The following is a 20,588-nucleotide window of genomic DNA, read 5'->3' as shown; positions in this document are numbered from 1 at the left end:
TATTGACTTAAGCAGTGTGAGTAACCTGAGCTCATCCTGCAGGCTGCTATCTGATCCCTCTCCTCCAGACTGAACACAGAGCGTCCACCACGCTATGGCCACACAGCTGTCAATCACTTAGCATAAGCAGACAGTAGTCTTTTGCGTGGTAAAGGATGGGGGAAGGGTGAGACAGGGACATTATGCCAAATGCAAACAGAGCTGGTGGAGTCAGCAAGTTCAGTTTTATCTATTGGCACAGCACACCAATCCTAAGAGAGAGTAAAGGATAAAAATACACTGCACTCAAATATGAAATGATATAGCAAATATGATTTCACACTTTACTGCCAACCACCCAGAATCATATGGGACATGTTTCAATATCAGTATTCTATATACTATAAAAATGTGTGACTTCTTTTTTTAAACATACATTTTTACAAATATATATTTCGTTTCCAAGATCACTACAATCAAATGTGTTATGTGTTGGCATTATTGAGTAGTTATTGTAGTTATATTTTAAGTAATGATTAAAACACAACAAGGTGTGCTGTTATAGGAAAATAATCAGTACCAGAGTGGTGTGACGCAGCCCGACACAAATGATTACAATTTTTAATTTCTCAACAAACATCACATTATGCTATTTAACTGTTTACATATAATATTATGGAGTGTCCCTGAGACAAGTTCCTGTTATAACTTATGTTATGGCAGCTATAACCGGTCGTTCCCTCACCAGACTCTCTCTCTTTAAGTTAATAAGAGAACTGGAAAGTCAACTGGAAAGCATCTGTCCTGAAGACTGTCCTGATATAGAAAACCTAACAGAACACTTCAGTGATGTGTATGAGTTGCTTCTATAGAAACTATAACATATTAGAACGAGCACATTAATATACACCTGTGATTCACCTTGTAGCTGGGACTATTGTCAGAGCTGCTGTTAAAGGAAATTAATCAACATCTTATGACCAGTCAGATTTGAGAACTCAACAGTGCTGTGGTACAAATGATTTTAACCGAAGATCAATAACTAAAAAACAAGTATGTCTTAAATTTACATGCAATTTTAATAAAGCTAAAGTGAGGTTAATATGGTACACATGTTTGAAAAGTATATTTTAGCACAGTGTGACTGGGTTTGCTTCTGTGGGTGGAAAGTTCAGGAAAAACAAGCTCTAATGGCTCCATATAAAAATGATGATGGTACACATTTGCCTAATGTGCCTAATATATATATATATATATATATATATATATATATATATATATATATATATATATATATATATATATATATATATATATTAGTCTGAGCCTAACACCCTGTATATGTCTTCCCCTAGTCAGACTGATGGAAACAAAGTACGATAATAGTCATATACCATAATGGAGGACCATATGAGTCTACTCTACTCCATGTGCAGTCATAAAAACCTTTGAATGTGCAATGACTGTTCAGTTTGATCTTTTTTCTCTGCCTCCTCCATCTTTCTTTCCACTTTCTCACTTTTCTATTCTCTCTCTCTCTCTCTCTCGCTCTCTCTGCACTCAATAATTAGTAATGCAAACAAGTCATGTCTGTCTACCTGTGTGTGTGTGTGTGTGTGTGTGTGTGTGTATGTTTGAAAGGCCTCAGGGGAAAGACACAGGGCATTGCAGAGTATTCACATGTTCCTGCATCTCTCTGCACTTTCCACACACTCACAGCAGACACTCAATCACCATGCTGTTGTTTCATAAAAAAAAAAGATTAAATGAAATGAACAATAGCAATATATATGCCTAAAATGACTTTCTCTAACATATACAATAAATCAGAAATTAAGTTAAACCGTGTCCAGTTCTTATTTCCAAATAAAGCTCATCATACAAGAATAGAGCATGTAATCTTCCCATGAGGAAAGGTTATTGACAGGTCACTCATGCCTCAGGTCACCTGAGTAGCACAGGCCATTGTGCTCCACACTAAAGCTTTAGCTGCACATCACATGAATGGCCAGGTTTGTAGTTGTTGAATAGGAGTGTAACACTGACCTAGTGCAAAAGTGAATGAGATGCTCTTATGTGCAAATATAATTATGGTGTATAACTCCACCTCAGTGTAGGATGCTGACACAGATCTGATTTCTCTTAAACAATGCTGGTTGATGTCACTGACTATGTTTACATGGACAGCAGTAATCTAATTATTGACCTTACTCTGATTAAGATAATAATGTGATTAAGGTGTTTACATGAGTTGCTTTTAGAATACTCCTGTCATGTTCCCGTTTTACATGTTATAGAACATAATTAGATTAACAGCCCGCGTCATTACGTCACCACGCCACGCCGTCCAACGTTCCCTCCAGAATTTCATGTATCAACATACAGTTCGTCTTCGTTATGGTACCGTATACAGTTTTGGGTGTTTTTATTTAATTTTTTTACGAACGCTTTAAGTGCGGTTAATTATTTGTCATGCTATATGTGCTAATAGACGACTGCTTGAAGCTGTGGGCTGCGTCTCAAACCGTGTACTTACCGTCTATATAGTAGCCGAGATACATGTATTTTTCCCCACTACAGGCCTATAGTAGGCAAGTATGCGGTTTGGGACGCAGCCGAACTCTCTTGTTCGCTGTAAAATGTTGAGAACTGCCGTGTGTGATCATGTCCTGTCGCAAAATGTGGTGAAAACTCTCACACGACGTTCATAATGTGATTAAGGTGTTTACATGACTGTAATACACGTCCATAATGCGACTAAAACAGGAGTCTACTATGTGGCATTGTAACTTTGTCACTGTAAAAAAAAAAAAAAAAAATCTTGAGGAACTATTGGCTTGGGAGACATGGGCAGTGAGAATTGTCTATTCTGCAAAGAGAACCGGAGTTGCCGAGCCCAAAGGTTAGTTGATGAGTGGGAAACTGGGGCTTAATAAACAATTTATACCTGTTTCATAATAATCCCATAAGAAACATTGCATACATTTGCCTATATTCAAGATATTTATTGCAGCATAAACCTATTCCTAACCCTCACCTTAAATTTTCATACAAATTTTTGATGATTCACTGGTAAGAGTACTTTTGATTAATCACAACACTAATTCTGACACATTATATCTTAAATAAAAACCATTACAACCTATACTACACTCCTATCCTTAATAATCAGCATTGAGAATTCACTGACATTTTGCGCATAGGGCAACTCGACATTTTATATCCTTTGCATTATATATGATATTCAAACCTGAATGTCCCAAAGGCTGCCTTTGGATTAACAGTAAAGAAGCAGAGGAGCATCTGAACTGAAATCATTTGAAGAGCAGATGGCTTTACATGATTCAGAGATTTATAAAGTAGTTTGAGTGAGTTACAGTAACATGACCAAATTTCATTTCTAAGAACTAGATGACTAATCAGACTACACATGTGTGCCATGCTTCACTTACTCTCTCTCTCTCTCTCTCTCTCTCTCTCTCTCTCGCTTACTCTCTAACAGTGCAGAACTATCAAGAGAACATTGGTAAATCTTTGCCCTGTCAGGTGCTCTGAGAGCCAGCAAAATAAACCGACTGCTGTAGGTCTGCAGTAAGAAGAGATCAGACGGCGCAAGAGAAGGGAATTCTGGGGGAGGGAGATCAGAAGCTGGCCAAAGCTGAGAGCTTAGGAATCCTGAGGGAGAGACAGGGCTTGTGCTGGAATGCAGAGTGAGTACTCAGATCACATTTCAGGATCCCAGTGTCCAAGCACTGAGACACAAGCTAAATAGCCAAGTCAATATGTGGCGCAGTTTGAGAGACTAGTGCTAAAGCTGCTCTGAATGTTTATTAGCTTGAGACAACTGTTCCATACTAAAATCCAAACCTCCCTCTGTTCTAGGTGAGGTAAGGATAATGTACTAAACAAGAGCATGCCTGCCAGTGGATCAAAAACCACAAGTGCTTAGTCTTTAGCTTGGCTAAAGTTGTGCTCTGTTTTCATAAATGACTCATGAACTGACATAGTATTTCTCAGAAGTCTCACTTCCAGGTATTATACGTGTGTACTCCTTCCAAGGAAACTCACTCACCAATTCAGTATTGCTTTTTATATATAAATGTGTGTGTGTGTGTGTGTGTGTGTGTGTGTGTGTGTGTGTGTGTGTGTGCACTGAGAATGGTGTTGTTTGATTTGTGGCTCTAGCTTCAAGGCTCCCAGAATTATTGAGAGGACTAGTATGAGTAGAGTGACAATCACACAGGATAAAACCTAGGCCTAAATTCCAGACTGACAGTTGAAAAATTAGCAATGAGGATTGAGATTATATGTAATTTGATATGAGCTGGCATACACAAAAAGCAACCATACATAAAGGCTGCATTAACATTTAATGAAACGCATACAGACACCTAAACCCGAAACAGGAAATACTGACTGACAGGTGCATGAATATGGATGATATGGGCCAATCAGTCTAATACTTTCAGTTGCTGTTGCTTTTCTCTTAGTTTCCTGGGGGTGTGGTTTGTGGATCTGACTTACCAATAGGGATTCACTTTACAAAGAATACTCAAACACCTCAGAGAATCAAGAGTTTTGCAACTTACCATGACAACAAAGAGTTTGTCAGCACCAGGGAAAGCCCCAAAAATATCTGAACTTTGAATCCAAAAACTTTATAAATTAACCACATACTTACAGTGTATTATACACATCAAAAAGAGGAGAGATTTTTTATTCATATAAGGCAAAGTCACTTGTGCTGGACCATAATCAAATGCACAACAAAACTGCTGGCCACGGAATTGCAAAACTGTATGTTATTATCATTTTTAATACTAGATCTATTTATAGGTTGACATTAAGGAATGGCTTTAAAAACATTGCATAGTTTACTCATAAGCTATAGCTAAAATGCTAAATGCAACGTTGAAATAAAAGCTAAACTATTTTCAGTATGGCAAAGTTGGTAGTTCCTTGCATTATTAAAAATAAAAGGTCATGTTCTTGTTCGATTTCTACAAAGTGGCCACAACATTCTGCTTTATAATCAAGTACAGCTTTGTAATCAAGTCTAAATCTAATCAAACCTTAATTGTTTATATTTTTTGTTGCAATATATTTTGTTTTTAAAAAAAGAAATAATCCATTTGGAAAAACAGAATGTTAAGAACTTTATTAAGGAATTTGTCAACTTTTTTGTAAATACAGAGATAAGGAAATATAGAATAATTGGTATAATTTTTGTATCAAAAGTTACTCTGTACTAAAAACTTCCAAGTTATTTAACTGGCCTGGTTTAAACCCCCATTTTTAAAAATGACTGAATTACATTCCTGTGCCAAATTGAAAGTTATTTGCTTCTCTAGGGTAACCATAGTAATGTACAAGCCAATGTTTGGGTGAACCAAATCTATGTAAGTTTTCATTTCATGGTGGTGTTTACTAAAATGTAGTAAAATACATCAGTGATATATATATATATATATATATATAGAGAGAGAGAGAGAGAGAGAGAGAGAGAGAGAGAGAGAGAATGTGTTTCAGATCACTGAAACCAATGGCTTCTTTTAGTAGTAGTAAAAAAAAAGAGAAGAAAAGTCTATCTCAAGTATTCACAAACAATAATTAGTTTTGGTTATTTTTCTGTTTGAATATTTATAATAAATAGCAGCACTGACATTTAGCCTGCAGTAAAATGAGCTCTTCTGTGTAATCAAACTCTCTCCACTTTGAGCTGCTTAACTGTGTGATTCTGCTCCACTAAATGGGTGGTGGGTATGAAAGTCTAGGCTTGTGTCTGTGTTCCATGCCAAACCCAGTAATAGATGATTGCATGTGATAAATGAGTGTGTCACACAGCTCCATCTGGAAGTGAGGAAGAGGCTGAAGCAGCAGCAGGTAATGGATGGGGCAGGACAGGAGCTCTGAGAGGAGAGGTCACCTGGAACAACACTTCCCACGCCTCCCTCATAGCTCTGCCTTATATCACAATCCATAATTTCCGCTAGATCTTAAACACAGCCCACACACACACACACACACACACACAAAATTAATTAAGGCTATGCCTAAATCTAAACCAACCTTAATCTCGGTAACCAAAAGGAAACATTTTCACTCTATAAGGTTTTAAATAAAAGCTGCAGTTTTTGTAAAAAAAAAAAAAAAAAAAAAAAACATAATAAAAAAAATGTCAATAAATAAAATAATAATACAGTGCCCTCCACTAATATTATTTAAGCTTTTGATATTTTGTTTAAAAAAAAAAAAATCACAAAAATGCTCTGCTCTCATGAATATCAAACTGCGAACACAACACAGGTTTATAAAAAAAAAATTGTTAAATATAGGTGTGCAACAATTATTGGCACCCCTATCAATTTATATGAGAAATATATATTTGAAGTATATTCCCACTGATTTATTTTATTTAGTATACCTGGGTGACTAGGAACAGGAAATTGTTCAACCATGACTTATACCAGGGGTATAAATATGAGGTAACACATAGGCCAGATTCCCTTGGTCATTCATAACAATGGGTAAAAGGTTGTTGAGTTTCACAAAATGGGAAGTGGTTATAAGAAACTTGCAAAAGCATTGAAAATGCCCACCATCAGGGCAATAATTAAGAAGTTCATGTTATGAATCAACCTGGAGTTGAACGTGTGTCTATATTGTCTCAACGCACTGTGAAGAGGATGGTTCGAGTGACCAAAAAATCTCCAAGGATCACAGCTGGAGAATTGCAGAAGTTAGTTGTGTCTTGGGGTCAGAAAGTCTCCAAAACTACAGTCCGAAGTCACCTACATCACCACAAGTTGTTTGGAAGGGTTTCAAGAAAAAAGCCTCTACTCTCATCCAAAAACAAACTCAAGCATCTTCAGTTTGCCAGACACTACTGGAACTTCAAATGGGATCAGGGTCTATGATCAGATAAAACCAAAATAGAGCTTTTTGGCAATAAACACCAGAGGTGGTTTTGGCGCACACAGAGAGGTAGCCATATGGAAAAGTACCTCATGCTCACGGTTAAATATGGTGGTGGCTCTTTAATGTTTTTGGGGCTGTTTTTCTGCCAGACATTTTGTTAGGATACATGGCATCATGAACTCTATCAAATATCAACAGATATTAAATGAAAACCTGACTGCCTCTGCCAGAAAGCTTAAAATGGTCCATGGTTTGATCTTCCAGCAGGACAATTATCCAAAACAAAAGAGGAGAGTCCACCAGCATGGACCTCCAAATTTGAAGGATCTGGAGAGATTCTGTGTAGAGGAATGATCTAAGATCCCTTGCCATGTATTCTCCAACCTCATCAGGTATTATAGGAGAAGACTCAGAGCTGTAAACAAGTTTTTTTTTCCATAAACCTGTGTTTTGTTTGCAATTGTTGATATCCATAAGAGCAGACTATTTTCCTGAATTTTTTTAACAAAAGATTAAACAATAAAGACAATTTTTCACGACCTTCTTTGCTCATATTTACCAAGGGTGCCAATATTAGTGCAGGGCACTGTAATAATAATAATAATAATAATAATAATAATAATAATAATAATACGTTTCCTTGTTGGTACCAGCCAAATGTCCCCAAAAGGGCAAAATTGTCAGATATAGACACCAAGATATAAAAACATGCCCCATCCTCTAGTCCATCCATCCCCGCCAACACCCAGCCACCCGCAATCCACCTCCTCTTACACATACACACACACACACATACACACACACACACAAACTTGTGATTCAAATGACATAGAAATACCTAAAAAAAAAAAAAAAAAATTAAAAACTGATCTTGCAGTTCAAGTAAAGATCTCCGACTATAATTTGAGGATTTTAATGCTTTAAGAAGTTTAATGCTTGCTTGCTTTCCAGTGTTTAGCTCAGTCACAGCTCTTTCTATTCAGGCGCTCAAAACATGATGTTTCCTGTTTCTGGGAGAAGCACAGGAAGCCCTCTCTCTCTCCCTCTCCCTCTTTCTCATGAGCGTTTGGCTACGCTCCAGCTTCATGGCCTCATTCAATCACACTGCCATACAAATACTGCATACAAATGCTGATTCAACTAAAGCAGTTCTCAACTGCACAGCATCTAATCACAGATATGTCTTCACGTGTTGATGTAGAAAGTGTTAGAGCCACAAGTGATATATTTTCACTGGCTCATGGAAATGCTTTTCCGTCATTTCACTGCAGGAGTAAACAGTAGTTTTCTGGATTTAAACTTTAATTGTGGGTTCCAAGGACAAAACCAAGGGCCCAGTGTATCCTAATGCATAGCTTTGGTCAAAGAGCAAAATACAATGAAAACACATGGTTCCTAGCAAAATGTCCCCTATTCACTATTTATTGTGAGTGTCCTGCATCCCTAACTAAAGCGTCTGGACACTAATTTATTGCAGTGCTTTGGAAGATTTTCAGGATTAAGCTGGATATTATTTACTGTAAAATGGCAGATTTCGCTAACTCATGCGTTACATAGTGAATATGATATGCTTTCTAGCTAGCTAATTTACAAATAAAATGGTATGGCCCATTGTAGGGGTGCTTACAAGGATTATTTATATCTGAAAAAACATATTTCAGTTTGTATTTAAGCACTATAAAAGCAATATCAGGCAGTAGGCATGAGTGCCACAGGTAATCATAGCCATGCTGATATTTAGTATAACAGCACAATTGTAAATGTGATATGACTTTTACACAACAGTTGTATAAACAAATGTATATTATGTATTATATTATATTATGTGTGTGTGTGTGTGTGTGTGTGTGTGTGTGTGTGTGTGTGTACCTATATTTGTTTATATTATAGAAGCCACAGCTGTACAGAGAGTTGTCTGTTGCCACGCCAACTTACAGTCTGACTGACAGGCCATATTGAGTGCAGTAACGGTTAACGGTTTCAGTATAACAAACTATTGCTAGATTTGGAATTTTATGTAGCAAACACAGGCAAGTAGAGTGATACAAACAGTGTAATGTGCCAGAACCGTTCTACTAAATATAAGTAGTCTTGGAACGCCACTTGTTCAATTAGTGGACCAGAACTAACTTGTATACTATAGTTTTTAGTTTATTTACTAGAAATGGCCCTATATCCCCTTTTTATCTAATACTCTTAGAAATAAGAAACCTTCAAGGGGTTTTTGGATACTTAAGTGTTCTCAGCTTTCTAATAGGGTCCTGCTTGGAAGCTGTTGTAATAGGGAAACACTCAATTGTACGTTTCTACATAGCAGCCCATACAAGATTTCGCAGCGTTTTCTTTTTTGTTTGTTTGTTTTTGTTTGTTTTTTTGTGTGTGATCGTTTTAGTCAAAAATGCTTCATTTTGCTACATCTTTTTTTCAAAATTTCGATGCCACTTCTGGAGTTGTTCATGCTTTCTTTCTTTCGCAGTGATGTTTGTTGGTAAATGAGACCTTTTATCTGTACTCATGCTCGACGCATGTGAATCGACCAGGGCTTTGGCTGTATGCGCATTGTGATGATGTCACATGACACGTCTTGGCCCAAAACTGCAGAAAATTAGTGGCAATTTTTAAAATTGCAAGCTCCTCCGAGAATATCGCAGAGTTTGCTTTGTTTTTGTGTTCATTTCTGGAGGTACTGACATAGGATTCCCCAAGCTTTTTTCTAAGACCAGGATTAGTCAGTTGTTCTCCTACTGATCTGATCCCAAAATCTGGCTCCGCCGTAATGGGGGAACAGATAAGACTAAGTCCTGGGCTTAGCTGAGATCCACTGACATGGGAAATTATCTTATTTGATGGTCTTTATGCGAAACATAGGAGGCATAATGGTACTACACCTTATGACCATTTGTGTCCTGTGTTCATGTGCAAGATTTGTGTGGTGTCAGTCAACATAACACATTAAATTATTGAAATAAAAATTAAAGCAACAAACAAACAAACAGATAGACAGATAGATAGATAGATAGACAGACAGACAGATAGATAGATAAATTTTTATCTATCTGATATGAATAGATGATTTATCTTTTTTATTATTTTTTATTATCTTTTTATATTTTATTTTTTTTATCAGGTTTGGAATCCCACCCAAGGTGTTGGGCTTAAAGTTATTTATTAGTAGATTCACACAACAAAAGCATTAATTGTGCACCCTGATTGTGTTGGTTTGTTTTCCTTTTCTTTTCTTTTTTTAAACACATGAAGAATAGTATGCCATATATACCGCAGCTCCACCGCCCAGAGTAACATTTTAACCGGAATCTCTCTCTCGCTCTCTCTCTATCTATATATCTCTCTCACCTCTGTCTCTCTCTCTCACTCTGTGTGTGTGTGTGTGTGTGTGTGTGTGTGTGTGTGTATCGCACAGTGCTGATCGCTGAGCACTAGGAACTGAGCTGAACGGACGGGACGGCGGTGTGCTTTGGCCCCGTGAACAGAGAGAAGTGTGTCACTGGATCTTGATGGGCAGAGTGTGGAGGCAGATGTACCATCAATACTCCTACTATTACCCGCCCTACCTGCACGCCAAGGTAGGATACAGTATACAGAGTATTCACCGAGCTACACAGCTATGGGGCTGAATAAGGACTCGTAACGCACTCGGGGCTTTTTTTTTTATAGCAGAAATCGCACAAAATGTGACAAAAATAAGTTTGGGATTTTCAGGGCTCGCGGAACACTCCCGTTTTGGCTACTGCGACGGTTTCTCGTTGTTTCTCTCTCTCTCTCTCTCTCTCTCTCTCTCACTCTGTGTGTGTGTGTGTGTGTGGTTATGTTTTGTGTGTGCTGTAAATTCCAATGGCCATTACATGGCTCGCATCTGACAACATTGGTTCCACATTGCTGGCTCGAATAAACATTGTGAACAATCGTATTATAAAAAAAATTAAGTCAAAAAGAGTATCACAGCCGAATCCCCTGTGTTGAACTCTTACAGTATTCTTCTGTGTCTGGCTGGTCTTATATAAACACTGTAGGTGTTATTTCCACATTGGTGATGTTGCTGTGAGGATGATGGCATGCATCCTGTATCTCTAGCAGTCTGATTCTGCTTCTGTAGCTGATTAGAGTTGTTTGTACTGGAAAAAAAACACCCTGATTTTGTGTCAGGGTTGGGAAAATCAGCAAATATGTTACATTATAGGCTACTGATATGTTATTTATCAGATTAATTAGTACTTCAGATGATTTGTTGCACAACATTAAACATAACTAATACACCGGATTTAATACTGAGACGTTTCATAGGTGGAGTTGATGTTGGCATGTCTATTGGCATGATACATCTTTTTGCACCTGGTTTATCTGGCCACATGTTGTGTCAGTCCAGCCTTCCTGAAACTGCTGCTGTAATCAGTGACATTATAGCCTATATATGAACTAAAAAAATATTTTTAATTCCAGGTTTACGCTCCAGTGAGTGAAAATCATACTTAATGTTTCAGACATGTATTAGTAACTTTTTGCTCATGTCAGTTTTAAAGTACGGCTTATCATTCTCTTTAAATTATTGATCAGGCTAGAGGGTAGGCTAATACGCTGCTGTACTGTCATCGAGGCATGACTGATCATCTCTTAATAAACCATAAATGTATAATTAAGCTTCCGGCACAATATTGCTCACTGTAAATATCAAAGGTTTTTATTTATTTTTTTATTTAAAATAGTAAGAAGGAGTGTTTCAGTAGAATGGAGTATGCAGTAGAGCGTGCTGGACTTTGTATGAAATAGGCACAGCTGGATAACGCTGAAGCAGAAGGGCAGCACACCGAGCATTGTTTTACGACATGTTGACTTTGTGTGGATTGAGCCATATATACAAAAGAGCATATAACTCTAAACAGTGCCTTGCTCATGACTATACAAAGATTACTCAGTCCATAAACTGTTATAGAGCAGAATGAATGATCCACATTCAGTGTCCAGTCTTTAGAGAAGTGATGGTTTTTTATAATTAGACTGGTGTTTTTTAAGTCTATTTTTTATTGGAGATGCTTTCGTGAGACACAGAGACAAGCAAAGAATAGCATATTATTGTATATTTGCAGGCACATCTCTTTCAGGGTTAAGTGTCAGCAAGCTTTGATCTTGATCTAGAAGGCTGTGAGACAGCGTATATTGACAGTGGAAACTGAGAAGATATAACAATGTTACAAGCATGTGCAAGGGGATAATGCACAATTAACACTCATGCTGCATCCAAATACAGAAATCAACACATATAAAGGAGTTACATATCCAAAACCAGAGAATATTTGCCTGAACATTGGCGTTACAATATTATTATAATAAGTGTTAATGTATCCAAAATACAGACCAGATTAAAAAAAAAAGGTTTGTGTCGGTAACGTCTTGTAGCTACTTTGGTTACTACCGTCTGTAATAAAGTATTTTATAAGCACACATTTTCATCTAAAATCACATCTGCTGATAGAGATATCAGAATGAAATGCACACACCATAAAGACTACAAATATAACATAACTCGACAGCCTGTTGATTCGTTGAGCAGACTTGAAAATAATTATAGCTATTATGGCGTCAACTTTTTCTTTTTTTTTCTTTTTTTTTTAGGGAAATAAGTGTCTAGTTCTCAAATCAAATCAGTATGCGTTGATTTAGCTTCGTAAAAGAGTAATTATTTACAAGTGAGTTCCAAAGGAGAAAATGTTTGAACGCAAATAAATGTTGTGCTTATTTAACAACTGTTGTGAGCTGTGCTAAAACTGAAACAATGTCATTCTGATGGTCTGTGCCTAAATTCCCAGGAATTTAGCAGTAAACAAGCAAAGTGCTTTGTTTCGATACCATTACAAGCAATTTCATGTTCTCCAAGAAAAAAAACGTCTAGTTTTTGGTGGGCTGTCTCCGTAATCATGGGCTTTTGAAGAGAAGGATTTGAGCACATTAACTACCATTGGACATTATACACCGAGCTTGCCAACAGTTGCATTAGTCTGAGGCTGAAAAAGGTCTATACAAAGTTTACAATAAAGTTGGAATAGTTGCCTGGCAGCAGAATGTACACAATTAAAGCACAGCGCGGTCATGCTCATTATGTGTGCTCGGGTCTGAAAGAATGCCTATTGTGTTCATATGATTCTCATTCTGGAAATTTTTCACCAGCATGGGGAAACTCTCCAAAAGCTTATCAGTGCAGTGACACTGTCAATCAGACACATGCACACTGGTCAACCAGTAATCACCCTGCCATGCTGATATGTGTAAACATGTCGTTAAATGACTATGAAATGAAATAAGTGAAATGAGTTGAACAAGTGCTGAATTGTTGCTGCTTGGTGCAAGCCTTCAATTGCATGAGAAGATACAGAGTAAATGCTGAATGCTGCTGAGGTTTTTCAAGTGTTTATTGCTTTCTGACATTGTATGAGATGAATATTTTATTTCCGCATTGATGAAAAGTGATAAGCATAGAAAACAGAGCTGCTCAGTAGCACAATGGCCAGAGCAGAGTGTGATAATAGAAATGTCAATGTCATTCCTTTTGCCTCAAGCAACATATACGTATTTGTTTTTATTTAATAATCCCTGCATGTCTGGATTATTAATGCATTGATTTTCCAGCTTTGATAGTACAACAATATATATTTGTGAGGTAAAACATGCAGCTTCCTAGTTTATTTCCACTTATTAATATATTTATATGTATCATTGTGCATTATGCAAAATTGTGCACAGGTCTAGCAAAGTGTATTTATATTTAAAACGTGAACATTCTGTGGAGTTGTTTTTTATTATTATAGTTTTGGTCCCATGAAAAGGTATTTGGAAAAACCTTTGAATTCAGTATTTTATAGATATAATTACGGTTCAATGCTAGGTATGCAGCCAAATGCTGATTTTTGTAAGGTGTTTAAAAGCATTTCTAGGTTCATTATAATAGGGCTATGTTTTTGCATGTGCAGAAACATTCCTTTAAGCTCAGCTCTATGCTCAAGAGCTCGGGTTTCTGTTAAAGGGGACGTGTGTGGCAATGCATAGAATGCAGGGTTTTCACCAGACTACCGTCTCCTCACATTGCAAGAAGCTAAACTCACCTCAGCTGACTCTCTCATTAGCTCTAATCATGTGCCTGTCTGCTGTCTGGCCTTGGAGAACCCACAGTAAGAAAGACAAATGGATAGTTTTTTTCATACAGTTTTAGTTCTGGGCAGTCAGATATACTTCATACTCATTATCGTTTTCTGCTCTCTGTGGTCATCCCATTACCTGCTTCATTTCTGGTTTATTACAGTTTGTCAACCCATGAATAGGACAATAATTTCATAATAGGATAATAATTTCAACAATTTCAAGGAGCAATAAAATAATCAATCCAAAACAAGTAATCCAAAAATCTCAGCAGAAGTATGTCTAACTGTAACTTGGTAATAAATTAAAAGCATGTCAAAGACTAAAGTGTAAAGCTTAAAATATTTTGCCTTGTTTAAAATATCTCTGCCCTAATTAAAATTTAGTACATTTAGTAAAGGTAAGGTAAAGGCAGTAAAGGCAGTGGTGGCTCAGTAGTTAGGGATCTGGACTACTGATTGTAAGATTATCAATCATGGTACTGCCAAGCTGTCAGTGACTAGATTTACATGGACAGCAGTAATCTAATTATTGACCTTATTCTGAATAAGACAATATTGTGATTAAGGTGTTTATATGAGTTGCTTTTAGAATATTCCTTTCATTTTCCCGTTTTACATGTTATAGAACACAGATCGATTAACGGCACACGTCATTACGTCCACACGCCACGCCGTCCGACATTCCCTCCAGAATTTCACGTATCGACATACAGTTCGTCTTCATTATGGCACCATATACAGTTTTGGGTGTTTTTATTTTTAATTTTTACGAAAGCTTCAAGAGCAGTTAATTATTTGTCATGCTATACGCGCAAATAGACGACTGCCTGAAGCCGTGGATTGCATCCGAAACCGCGTACTTACCTACTACATAGTAGCTGAGATACATGTATTTCGCCTACTATATACGTGTATTTCGCCTACTATATAGTAGGTAAGTATGCGGTTTTGAACACAGCCGTGCTCTCTTGTTTGACGTAAAACGGTTGAGCACTGCCGTGTGTGTACATGTCCTGTCGTAAAATGCGGTGAAATCTCCCACACGATGTTATTAGTGTGATTAAGGTGTTTACATGTCTGTAATACACGTCGATAATGTGACTAAAACAGGAATACTCCACGTCTTAATTCAATTTGTGTTTACTTCGAGTATGACTTTAATCGGATTAAGGTAATAAAAAATTGCTGTTTACATGGTAGTTTCTTAATCAGAGTATTGTCTTAATCGGGTTAATATCGGATTATTGTTGTCCATGTAAACATACTGACTGTTGGGCCCTTGAGCAAAGTTCTAAAGCCTCATCTAATCAGATCAACATACATTTCTTTGGATAACAGCGTACTGAAAAAATGAATAAACTAAATGTGATTTGAGTAAGACAACCCAAGTAGAAGTTATAGGTGTGCAGTGAAACTGGCATCCTGCGGGACCCAACAAAGAAGTTGTAGATGAGAGCGTTTTGTTACTTTCATACAGGCAGGAGCAGGTGGTCAGATATGAAGCTTGGAGGACAAAGAAAAATGTTGATTAACATGCTGTGTGATGGGTTTACCATGTTCATTCATTCATCTTCAGTAAATGTGTTATCCTGGGTAGGCTTACATTTTGGGTAAAAGAAGTGCCTAAGTTCATTAATAAATTTAAAAGGAACGAACTACCAAAACTAATAACTGCAGGCATTATTACATGGGCTGGAGTGGAATTAAAAACCCCACATGTACAGTGGATATAAAAAGTCTACACACCCCTGTTAAAATGGCAGGTTTTTGTGATGAAAACAATTAAACCAAGATAAATCCGTGTCAGAATATTTTTCACCCTCACTGTGAAATTACAACATATAAAAATTAAGCGAAAAACAATCAGAAACATTTCAGGGGAAATAAGAAAAATAAAAAAGTTAACAAGAAACATCCAAGCTCAACTAAATCACCCCAAAAAATGTGGCAAATGTGTTATGGTCAGATGAGACCAAATTCAAAAGGTATAATAATTCCATAATTCCAAAAGGTACGTTTGGTGAAATACAAGCACATCACCCAGACAGCACCATACCCACAGTGCAGCATGATGGTGGCAGCATCATGCTGGTTGCTTTTTTCATCCAGAACTGAAAAGGTGGAGGGAATCATGAATTCATGAATAGCTACAAATACCAGCCAATTTAAGTGCAAAACCTTCAGGTGTCTGCTAGTAAGCTGAAGATGAAAAGGTCTTTCAGCTTTCAGCACAACAATGACCCAAAGCGTACATCCAAATCAACAAAGGAATGGCAAAAGAAGATCAATGTTTTGAATGGCTTGGCCAGAGTCCAGATCTGAATCCAACTAAAAATCTGTGGGGTGACCTGAAGCGGGCTGTGCACAGGAGATGCCCTTACAATTTGATGGATCTAGATGTTATGTTTTTGCAAGAAATGCAAATGCTGATAGACTTTTACCCAAAAAAGAGTGACGTAATAAAATCAAAAGGTGCTTCAACAAAGTATTAGTTTAGGGGTGTGCACACTTATGCAACTAGGTTATTGTACTTATAACTTATAAGTTATTGTATTTGTCATTTTTTTCCCCATATAAAAGCTTCTGATTGTTTTTCATTTTATTTGCTTGCAATTTCACATTAAAGGTGAGAAAAGCTCTGACATGATTTATCTTAGTTTAATTTTATCACTTCACAAAAACCTCCCATTTATCAAGAGTGTGTAGATTTTTTATATCCAATGTATATCATGTATTCAATTAAAACAATGTTATAATATGCCTTTCCTGCATTTTACTGTACCACTTCTAATCATACTCAGCACTCCAACCCTTCCCCCAGCCATGTCTTAGATTTTTCTCTCCCTCACATGCACATACTCCACAGCTCACTATATATGTGTGCGTGTGAGAGCGAAACAGTGCTGTCTTCCTGTGTGGCAGTACAACGTGCTTCTCCCCCCAACAAACACACATAAACAAACAGTGTGCTCGTAGTTCACGCCGACACTCCGTGTCGTGGCGGTTGCAGTTGACGATGATTGCATGGTCTCCTCAGAAGAGTTTGGGTCCTCGGCTGTTCCTGAGCAACAGAAGCAGAAAGGTAAATGCAGATCTGGGAAACACTCCAACTTATGACACAGTTCTTACTCAAGATTTGTCTTATGACTGTCACTGAAAGAAGCTGTGTATGATAATCAGAGGAAGCAGAAAGAGAGAGGGAGTGAACAGGAAGTAGCATTTTGTCATGTCTTAGTATTGAATGGTATGTAGGCTGTATAATTGTATAATTGAGAGTGAAAGAGATAATAAGAGAGAACAGAGCAGCACTCCATTCCAATCAGGAGCAGCTGTGAGAAATCTGCCCAGCCCAGTTGCAGGTTCATTTTTACTAACCACTTCTCTTTTCATGCAGAATATTCATTGCACTTTCATCTCAATCCATCGCAAAATGGTGAGCTATATTAGAGAGAGAGGGAGAGAAAGAGGCAATAAGAATGTGATCAGCATGTATGTATGTTGCATGATGGCCTATTCCGTGTGGGTGTATGTACAGTACTGTGCAAAACTGTTAGACACCCTGAAATATTTATACATTTTGTCTTTAATGTTAGTCTTTTGCACTAGTGTGGCAGGAAAAAAACCAAAAACATTTTACTAAATTATCCAAACATAAATGTTGCAAAGAGTTGTTCACAAAGTATCATTAAGGAAAGAAGAATAACCAATCACTTTTCAGATCAAATATCTTCTGAGTCTACTGAAACAAGTGAGATAGCCAGCATCTCAAGAAGAACTGTGGAATGTTCTCCAAAACATTTTGGGAAAACTTACCAGCCAATTTATATAAAGCTGCTTGACAGGGTAGCGGCCGAAATGGGTTTTCTCAGGATTGTGGCTAGCCTCTCCCTTAGAGATAGGGTGAGAAGCTCGGTTATCCAAGAGGAACTCAGAGTAGAACTGCTGCTCCTTTTGCGTTGAAAGGAGCCAGTTGAGGTGGTTCGGGCACCTGGTAAGCATGCCCCCTGGGCGCCTCCCTAGGGAGGTGTTCCAGGCATGTCCAACTGGGAGGAGACCTCGGGGAAGACCCAGGACCAGGTGGAGAGATTATATCTCCACACTGGCCTGGGAACGCCTCGGGATCCCCCAGTCAGAGCTGGTTAATGTGGCTCGGGAAAGGGAAGTTTGGGGTCCCCTGCTGGAGCTGCTGCCCCTGCGACCCGATAATGGATAAGCGGTTGAGGATGGATGCTTGACAGGGTTATGAAGAAAACTGATGCAAATGGTGGCCAAAATATTTCTTGGATTTATTTTTCTTTTGACTGTTTACCACTGTTTATAGTAATTTACTTGACATATGGAAAGTTTTTGTTTCATAATTTAGAAAGCACTTTTGCTTCCTAGATTTTCGGTACATGGCGTTTGCACAATACTGTACTTACTGAGACTTACCATTTTCCTGAAAATTAAGTGAATATTATAAATATGCTATTTACATTTATTTGCATATACAATACAATACATATACAATTGCATAGGTCACAACATAGTTGAATATCTTAAAATTGCAGATGCGTCAATCAGAACATTATAATTTAAAAGTTTTAATAAGTCGAGTCTTGTGATACGTGTATAAATGAGAGCCTAAGCTTTCCCATGCTGGTGTTTTCTCTGTGCATGCTGCACTGATAGTTCTATCATATCAAAGAGTTCTGTATTTCATTCATGCTGTTTTTAAAAGAAAAATTGTATGAGTAAATGCCTTCACTGTGCACCACTGTTAGACAGTATTGGTGTAGACAAAGTTGTGAACATTCTGACAACTTGAAGAGAGCTTGCTATTTTTTCCTTAGAATGTATTTTTGGGTCTGAGCAGATTGAGTTACTGTAGTTTTACAGTTGAATTATGTCATGACTCCATACTGGTGTGTTGTAATATTTAAGAAAAAATACTTTTACTACTATTTACTTATTTTCTGTTATTATGCTTGTGATTTAAAATATTAAAAGAATTGACTTCGCAATAACATATTTCAATAAGATTGCTCTCTGGCTGACTATAACTTCCTTTTCTCATATTAGCTGATACTCACAGTGGCCTGAAAGGTCACTGTGAAGAAACCCATGTGTCTTTCCAGTTCAGCATTGTATTGTGCATCCATTGTGTTGGCATCCATTCTTATCACTCAGCTTAGACAGAGACCAGCTCAGTAATTGCAGAAGTATTGAAACAAATCTACATAAGGCACACAAGTTCAAACCTTTAAATTTACTTCAAATTAATTAAAGTTTAATATCATGTGAAGCTCTAACCTATTCTAATTTCATGACCAAAAGTAAATTTCAGCATAAACCTGATACTACCTCATCCAGACACGATAAAGCTTTCCTTACTCATGACTTTTTCGCTTTATAAATTTATTACACTTACGTGTACTTACTGCTGACTTTAAACACTTATGTGTACACTTACTGCTGACCTTAAACATTTTCAGTTTTCTGAATTTCAGATTTCTGCTATAGAATATGTTTTTATTATATATAACATTGATAAGATTTATAAGAATTCACACAAGCCAGCTAATTACACCTCATTACAAAATTTACCCCAGGTTAAGCTTAGGTAGAGGGGATGGTTAGTGGTAATATCATTGTAACAACTTTAAAAATCGTTTATTGGTCTTCTTTATACCACAGTTCTGTTGAGTTCGCAAATCTGGTCACAAGTGTGCTGACTGACATGCTTGTACAAATATGTCAAAAAAGCCAACAATTTCCATGGAGTGTACATATTTTTTCACATGACTGTATATTCTATAATTATAAACAGTTAAAAAGTATGACGTGTTGTTCAATAATCTGGTCTCAACACACCACCCTGTCATGCCAGGCCGCATCATGCTACGCCATCACTGTTTATTTTCCTATAATCTCACACCTTTTGATTGGTGTGGTCAGACAGGGGGCATAGTCATGAGGCAGGCCATAGAGGACTGTGTTTGCAAGACATCAAAAATTTGTCAAACACTGCAGGATTAACCAACAGATGGAATTTAAGTCCTGTGCCAAGCAGTAAATTGAAAGGTCCAGTTTTTGTATCTGTTTATGCAGTAGATATACAGGCAGAGCTCTTTGCTTTGATAAAATGGAAGCTGTTCAGGTCTGTTGAAACTAACGTACAAAGCATAACACTCATTGCAGTTGATACCTGAACAATAACAGGTTTTTATTTATTTATTTATGAAATTCATTACTAGGGCTAATACTTAATTTTCAACTCATGTGGAGGATGTAATAAAATTAGGTCTCTGCTTGGCTGGCATGGTACTCATCGGGCGTGTGTGTATTGCTCTGTGTATTATATGTAAAGTTTGACAGGATAGGATGAAGTAGTCGAGTTAGAGGAGATTATTCAGAATGCAGTGCTCTGCTTAAGGCCACATCAGAATTTAGAACAGCAGACAGAAAGTGCTGAGGTCGGGGGATATTTTAGTAGATAACAGGAAATGCCGGGTGAGGTTTGAGGACAGGTTTCAGGTATAGAGGGAGGTAGAGAGAGGTAGA

The 20,588-nt window shown here is 37.3% G+C and overlaps 1 protein-coding gene across 3 annotated transcripts in view; it reads left to right on the top strand.

The window, feature by feature from the left end:
* Positions 1-3,671: 3,671 nt before the first annotated feature.
* The window catches only part of LOC128608935 (RNA-binding motif, single-stranded-interacting protein 1), a 66,085-nt gene continuing 49,168 nt past the window's right edge, over positions 3,672-20,588 (top strand). The window contains exons 1-2 of one of the 3 annotated variants that reach the window (XM_053627160.1): positions 3,672-3,689; positions 10,319-10,481. In XM_053627160.1, the coding sequence (XP_053483135.1) occupies positions 10,413-10,481 (69 nt within the window). In that variant the 5' untranslated portion in view covers positions 3,672-3,689; positions 10,319-10,412. Of the gene's footprint in view, positions 3,690-9,986; positions 10,482-16,286; positions 17,128-20,588 lie in introns of those variants that run through there. The other 2 variants (XM_053627159.1, XM_053627161.1) reach the window with 2 other exon arrangements.

This window comes from Ictalurus furcatus, chromosome 6, assembly GCF_023375685.1.
Source record: "Ictalurus furcatus strain D&B chromosome 6, Billie_1.0, whole genome shotgun sequence".
Classification (NCBI taxonomy): domain Eukaryota; kingdom Metazoa; phylum Chordata; class Actinopteri; order Siluriformes; family Ictaluridae; genus Ictalurus; species Ictalurus furcatus.
The sequence above is the reverse complement of the archived record's forward strand: the minus strand, read 5'-3'. Positions and strand labels throughout refer to the sequence as shown.